Source organism: Mus caroli, chromosome 4, assembly GCF_900094665.2.
Source record: "Mus caroli chromosome 4, CAROLI_EIJ_v1.1, whole genome shotgun sequence".
NCBI classification, from domain to species: domain Eukaryota; kingdom Metazoa; phylum Chordata; class Mammalia; order Rodentia; family Muridae; genus Mus; species Mus caroli.
Genome location: NC_034573.1, coordinates 51630620 through 51638263, shown reverse-complemented (window position 1 = coordinate 51638263; position 7644 = coordinate 51630620). Strand labels below are relative to the sequence as shown.

General features: G+C 46.5%; 1 protein-coding gene across 1 annotated transcript in view; it reads left to right on the top strand.

The window, feature by feature from the left end:
• The first annotated feature begins 3843 nt into the window (after positions 1 to 3843).
• The window catches only part of Svep1 (sushi, von Willebrand factor type A, EGF and pentraxin domain containing 1), a 167566-nt gene continuing 163765 nt past the window's right edge, over positions 3844 to 7644 (top strand). Inside the window, exon 1 of the mRNA XM_021160495.2 lies at positions 3844 to 4684. Within this exon, the coding sequence (XP_021016154.1) occupies positions 4151 to 4684 (534 nt within the window). The 5' untranslated portion in view covers positions 3844 to 4150. The remainder of the gene's footprint in view (positions 4685 to 7644) is intronic.

The window sequence follows — 7644 nt, the reverse complement described above, 5'->3', positions numbered from 1 at the left end:
TAGGACCTCATAAAGTTGCAAAGCTTCTGCAAGGCAAAAGACACCGTCAATAAGTCAAAAAGACCACCAACAGATTGGGAAAGGATCTTTACCTATCCTAAATCAGATAGGGGTTCTTCTCCTTCTTAATGGCAGTATTTTATCATTTCCTATGCCTAGTGCTGTACTGTTGTGCAGGCCAGGGGTTCTCTCTGCCTTGGCACTATACATGTGGTGGGGTGGCGGTTATTCATTGTGAGGGCTGCACTCAATTATGTAAGTGCATCCCAGTGTTTATATGCTAGATGCCAGTAGCACACCCCTCCAAAACACACACACACACAAAGAGAGAGAGAGAGAGAGAAAGAGAGAGAGAGAGAGAGAGAGAGAGAGAGAGAGAGAGAGAGAGAGAGAGGCATGCACTCCATGTCTCTGGATACTATCCAGTGCTTTTTAAGGTAAAGTGTAATATCAGACCATCACCTTGTTTGGAACCACTGCTTTAGAGCAGAGTGCTATATTGACCTCTGCTTGTCATCTCAATGCCCAGTGCTTGACAGAAACAGCTTAAGAGAGTTTAGTCTGGGATGGCTTAGACCCCAGAACCTCACAGCCATGGGAGTGTATGGAACACAAGGTAGTTTACTTCTTAAGACCAACCAGAAGCAGAAAGGGAGATTCAACCCCTTCAAAGCCTGCCCCATGGCCTGGTCCTCCACTGCTCCTCCGGTTCTATATGTTCTACACAGAAAACTGTTGCAAATTATGGAGGAGAGAGGCAATAAGTAAAGGTATCTGCTGCCAGCCAGGCAGTGGTGGCGCTTGCCTTTAACCCAGCAATCAAAAGGCAAGGGCAGGTGGATCTCTGTGAGTTCAAGGCCAGCCTGGTTTATGGAGTGAGTTCTAGGACAGCCGGGGCTGCACAAAAAAACTCTGTCTTGGAAGAGAGAGACAGGGAGGGAGTGGGGAGAGGGAGAGAGAGAAGGAGAGGGAGGGAGAAAGAAAGAGACAGAGAGGGACAGAGAGAGACAGAGAAGAAAGAGTATTTCTGGAAGTTGTCACATGAAATCAGCTTGGAACCTAGTTGTGAAGTCATATCCGGCAGTAGGAGGTACGGGAAAATGCAGCTTTTACTCTAGATGTCTTTATGCTCAGCTGAAATTCAAGGACTCCATTGCTTTTAAAGGGGAGGGCCTAGATGTACGAGCTTGACTGATGGTTAGCTTCAGTGAGTGTATGAGCTAAGTGGGGCTGACCCTGTGCCTGTCCTTGTTCTCAGAAAGCGGCACTAAAGTCATCACATTCTGTTCTCTCTCTCTCTCTCTCTCTCTCTCTCTCTCTCTCTCTCTCTCTCTCTCTCTCTCTCTCTCTCTCTCTCTCTCTCTCCTTTTAGGTGGTGGTAGTGGCAGATTTTGCTAAACTGGAGCTCATAGGCAAAGATCTCATCTCATTGGGGGGACAGGGTAAGAGACTAAATGTAGCATGTAAAGAGTCATGAGTGCATGCGTGTGTGTGTGTGTGTGTGTGTGTGTGTCTGAGTGTGGAGGTCAGAGTCTGACATCAGGTGTCTTTCTCAATTGCTCACCACCTTATTCTGAGCAGTAGGGTCTCTAGTGAACCTTGAGCTCATCAATTCAGCTAGACTGCCTGGCTGAGGAGGTCCAAGTATCTGCCTGCCTGATTGTAGCACTGGGCTCCACTTTTTACACGAATGCTGCAACTCTGAACTCAATGCCTTGTGCTTGCCTGGCAGAGACTTTACAGACTGCACCATTTCCCTCCAGCCCTCCGTCATACCCCTCCACCCCATTCTCCTTTTGAGTCAGGTTCTTACTATGGTCTGGAACTCTCAACCCTCCTGCCTCAGCCTCTCAAAGCTAGGGGTACAGATTCAGGCAGGCTCCACTCTGCCTTCAGTTTTCAAGCCTGACTTCACCGCCCAGGCCTTTCCCCAGTTTATTTACTTGAACCAATAAATCCTTTCTTTGTTTAAACAAGGAGAAGCTGGATACTCATTGCTTGTAGCCAGAAGAAGGTCTCAAAGCAACTAATTACCTCCCCGGGGTTTTTGTTGGGGCTAAGGGACACACAAGATAGGGTATACAGCCGTTGCCATAGTCCTAATGCTAGCTGTTAGTGATGTGTTTAAAATAACGCGGGGTAGATGACATTTGGAAACTCTTCCTAGAAAAGTTCCAAGTCAAATGAGATCTTAGTCCTTCTCAGAAGATCCAGGTCTCTCTCCTCCCTGTTCCTTGTCCCTCTTCCACATAGACAACAACTGTGGAGCCGTGTTCAAATCTACATTTTCTTCTGATGTAACCTGACTGGGAGGACAGGAGTGGGGTCCCATCTCACTTTTCAGTTTTTAGTATTTTGCATTCGACTAAGTACATTCTTGGTGATCAGTGTTGGAAATGGGACTTGGAAAGCATTATGAATAAAGGAAGTGATGTGACTGGCCAGCGTTTATTGAGCACATGCTGTGTTCTGAACACATCCCTAAGAGTTTTACTATTTAATGATTTAATCCTTGATATGTTATTATTCCTCCATTTTCCAAATGAGCAAACTGACACAGCCAATAAATAGCACAGCCAGGGTTTCATTTCAGGGAAATTGATCCAAGAGCCCTGCCACTTCGGCCTGCACGCTCCGACACCTCTCATGTCGAAGGTACTTGATTAAATAGAGTTGGAGTTAAACCACTCACTGCTGGAGTCATTTGATTCCAAGGCAAAATAAAAGTAGACACTGGATCAAAGCCCAGAGGTGATGGGGGTTTACATAACTATGCAGGGTTCCTGATTCCTAGCTGGAATCTTTTAGGCCAGGGCTCTGCCTTTCATGTAATAAGTATGTGCTTCAGTGTGCACAGCTTTGAGGTCTTACTTAGAAAAATCACCCCAAGTAGCAGCTGGTATTCCAAAGGGTAGATATGCCAGGACGATCTAATCAGTTGAATCAAATAAAAAGAGGAGGGTGTTAAGATCACAGGGTCTCTACTCATAGTTCAAAATTTAGCAAAAACTTCTGTCCTCATAGAGGACTTGCCTGGCCTTGGCTAAAGTCAAGTTTGCCTTTGAAAGCAAGGCAAACTTCTGTTTAAGCAAGGTCAGTTGTAATTGTGTGTGTGTGTATACATATGTGATACACATAAACATATGTAATCATACATATATGTTTCACGTATGAATATCAAGTTGATGGTGACATCACTTTTACCTGCTACAGGTTCCTAGAGGACAGGTCCATGTCAGTTTTCCCCTGCTTGTGTTACCTATAGAGCATCGCAAGCTGCTACATGGAGGAAAGAATGAACAATACAGGAATGATTAACCGCGGGAAAGGTGAACGATAATTCTGCGTATGAGATGCACACGGGTGGGCCCCACTTCAACAGCCTGTGATCTGAACAGGTTCTCAGGAGTCTGCACCACTCATCAGATAGACCCTTCAGGAAAGTTATGCAAATATCCACTTTGGGAGGCTTAGACATGCATCCCCACCCCACCCTACCCCCCAAAGATGGAATGAACCCCAAAAGGTGAGCAAGCAGTTTTCAAAGCATGCTTTCAACTCTGCCAGCCCCGCGTGTGTGTTTTCCTCTCCAGTGTTTCCAATTACTGTGGCACTCTCGGTATCCAGATCCATCTCCAGCGCATTCCTCCGCAGCTCCTTGCCAGACATATGGGATCAATCAGTGAGCTTGTGAGGGAATGTTGACAGCATGACAGGCGAGGGGTTCTGGTGTCATGGAATCTCCAAGAGTCTTTAGCTGGATCCCAGGCAAGAGAGAGGGGGAGGAGAGAGATAGAGGAGAGATAGGGAGAGGAGTGGGAAAAGGAAGGAGAGGACAGACAGAGGAGGGAAGCTACTCTAGCTTCACTGCCCCCTTCCTTCAAACATTTTATAGGCTTCGGGAGAGAGAAGGAGGAGGAGAGAAACCAAATAGCCGAGAGCCAGAGAAGCAGATCCCTCCAGTCCCTCCCGAGTCCCCGAGCTGCCAGAGGAGTCTGGATCGTGTCCCCAGTGTCACATGCAAGGACGCTGAGGTTCGCAGCTGCTACCCCGAGTCCCCTCCGCTTAGTCCGGGAACCTTGGCGTCTCTCTGCGCGCTCGGGGACTGTCGCCTTGCACTCCCCGGGGCCACCGCTCGGTCCCCAGCGGGATGTGGTCGCGCCTGGCCTTTTGTTGCTGGGCTCTGGCACTGGTGTCGGGCTGGACCAACTTCCAGCCCGTGGCCCCTTCACTCAACTTCAGCTTCCGCCTGTTTCCCGAGGCCTCTCCGGGGGCTCTGGGCAGACTGGCGGTGCCTCCCGCGTCCGGTGAGGAGGAGGCAGCCGGGAGCAAAGTGGAGCGTCTGGGCCGCGCGTTCCGGAGCCGCGTGCGGCGACTGCGGGAGCTCAGCAGCAGACTGGAGCTCGTCTTCTTGGTGGATGAGTCGTCCAGCGTGGGCCAAACCAACTTCCTCAACGAGCTCAAGTTCGTGCGCAAGCTGCTGTCCGACTTCCCCGTGGTGTCCACGGCCACGCGTGTGGCCATCGTCACCTTCTCGTCCAAGAACAACGTGGTGGCGCGCGTGGATTACATCTCCACCAGCCGCGCGCACCAACACAAGTGCGCGCTGCTCAGCCGCGAGATCCCGGCCATCACCTACCGCGGTGGTGGCACCTATACCAAGGGCGCCTTCCAGCAAGCCGCGGTAAGACCCCCACACACCCAGGCCAGCGCCCCGGGGCCCCTCCCGCCCACCGCTGCCAACCCCTTCTCTAGCCTGGTTTAGCTCCTGCAAGGCTTAAGGTGTCCAAGGTGAGCGAGCGTCCCAAGAAGCACAAATATGACCACCATTCTCCTACTGTCCTAGTGAAGGTCCAGACTGAAATGGGTTTTTTAATGCTTAATGAGGTGTCACATTTCTTAAAGGGTTCCTTGAGGGACCCTAGTAGGAAGGGACCTTTAAGCTCACTTAAACTTGTGAGGAAACTGTTTATACAAGCTGAAACAGGTATGGGTCACAAATATTTGTGAAGATGGGACATGTAATGAGCTGAGGACAGTCCTAATTCTTTTTCATGACATAGACTTCGTAACTTTGCTTTCAGCCTTTAATTGCTTACTAGTTTGTGATAGGCTCTCTCGTGTTTCCCAGACTGGTCTTCAACTTACAACATAGCAGAGGGTGTCCCTGAGTTATGATGATCCTCCTGCCTCCACCTCCCAAGCGCTGGGATGACAGCCATTGGCCACCATGACTTTATGTTCCAGGTCTTCCTAAACAAATGCTTAGCATCTGACAGAAGTCACATGGTAGAGTTTTATAAAAATGTGTCTTTTTTCCTAACTACAAAGTAATACACAGTAGGTCATAATTTGGAATACTGAGAAATTTCTAAGGCCACCCATCAAGTCAATGTTTGTAGAATAAATGAAACAAAAGAGAGTGGGGAATCCGAATAATCTCTTTCTCCTTAAAATTCCAGCGGATATACAGTTGAATGTTGTCCAGTATGTTACTCATATATTATTTCAACAAACTTGCTAACCTATGGTTTTGCAGCCTGCATTCTTCAGCTGTTGAATATGATTCAAATGTACATTAATTCATGATATCCTGTGGCATGACAGTATTGGCTCCCCTTGGAACTGCAGTTACAGGCAGTTGTAAGCTGTCATGTGGGGGGTTGACAGTGGACTTCAGGCAAGCCATACCTGAGAAAGCCAGTGCTCTTAACCACTGAGCCGTATCTCCAGCCTCACGACAACTGAGTGCTGAGAACTGCTGTGTGGGGAGCACACATTCATGCCTTTTAAATAAGTTTAGGAAGCCCTCTTTGATTGCTTCTTTAAGAGAGCTTTCTAAATTCCTTATTTAGTAAAATACATGAACATTTGAAACTTCTTGGTCCACATTGCCACCTCCTCCATTGGAGAGTTGTATACATTTACATTCTCCTGTTATGTACATCTGAATACATGATTTTTTATTGGATATTTTCTTTATTTACACTTCGAATGTTTTCCCCTTTCCAGGTCTCCCGTTCAGACGCCTCTCCCATCCCCCCTCCCACTACCTCTATGAGGGTACTCCCCCACCCATCTACTCACTCTGTCTTCCCACCCTGGCATTCCCTACACTAGGGCACTGAACATGCTGATGTCCAACAAGGCCATCCTCTACCACATATGTGGCCGGAGCCATGGGTCACTCCATGTGTACTCTTTGGTTGGTGGTCTAGTCCCCAGGAGTTCTGGGGGTCTGGCCAGTTAACACTGTTGCTCCCCCAATAGGGTTGAAAACCCCCTCAGCTCCGTTTAAAACACATTATTGCTAACTTGGTAACAAACTAGAGGAATTGTTCTAGCAAGCTCAATTTTTATAATCTTACATATAAAATTAGCTATTGTGTTAACTGGGTATTTGTCTCTTTTTCTTCCCAGCCTGGTCATAGTTTTTGCCCTTTTTGCCATTACAGGCATATTTGTTTATTCCTAGTGATTTGCATAACTTTTTGTGTAGTAAAGCCAGTGACTTTTTTTTTTTTTGCACATGCAGCAAGTATATATTTCCAGCGTGTTGTATTTTACTTGTTTATTACTGTGTCATTGAAAGAATAGTTTAAACCTTCATTTGCTCAAATCCATCCAATTTTGCTCTTAAGATCCAGATCTGGATGGCTGTGGAGAGATGGCTCAGCAGTTAAAAGGACTTGCTGCTCTTGTAGAGGATCTAGGTTCGTGTTTCAGCACCCACTTGGTGGCTCACAGCCACCCTTAACTCAGTTTCAAGGGACCCAACACCCTCTTCTGACCTCCCTGGGCATCAGGCATGCACATGGTGCATATATGGAAATGCAGACAAAGCACTCACACACATAAATCATCTTTAAGAAAAAAAATTTAAGTTCTTATATTTCCTTATTTTGTTAGACAACTGTCTACTGCCCAAATGTTTTCCACTGAACAATTGCTTAATCTGGAACTTGCTTAGGGAGAGCTCCCATACAAAGATGTCTCAGTTTTTAAGGCTGTTAATTGTCCCAGCTCACTAGACATTAATTCTTTCTCGATTTAGTTGACTGTTTCTTTAACCATGTAACTATGAATGGGTACTTGGCCCCTTCCTCGTTCTATTTCATCCTATCTCAAGTTTAAAGTTCATAAAAATGACTTTGTTATTGTAAATTTAAGTGTGAGATAGTGCAAAAAGAATCTCCTTTTCGTTTGTCTTGTCTTTCCTAGGCGTTTCGTAATGTGACCTTTTAATTTATTTTCATTATAGTAGCAATGAAACTAATAAGGATTTTGATTTCAATATAGAAAACATTAAAGTAATTGGGAGCTATTACATTTTTATAATAGTGCTCTGCTTGCTCATTCAGACTTTTTGTATCAATAGATAGTTATGGCTTTTCAAAAGTTCTGTAAATACTTTAAAAACTTTAGACCTAATTATTTACCACATTTTTATCTATAAATCTATCTTTTGTAGTACTAAGGATCAAACCTAGGCTCTCACAAAAGCTGAGTAAGTTCTCTATCACAGAGCTGTAGCCCCAGGTCTCTGTCTCCGTCTCCGTCTCCGTCTCCGTCTCCGTCTCCGTCTCCGTCTCCGTCTCCGTCTCCGTCTCCGTCTCCGTCTCCGTCTCCGTCTCCGTCTCCGTC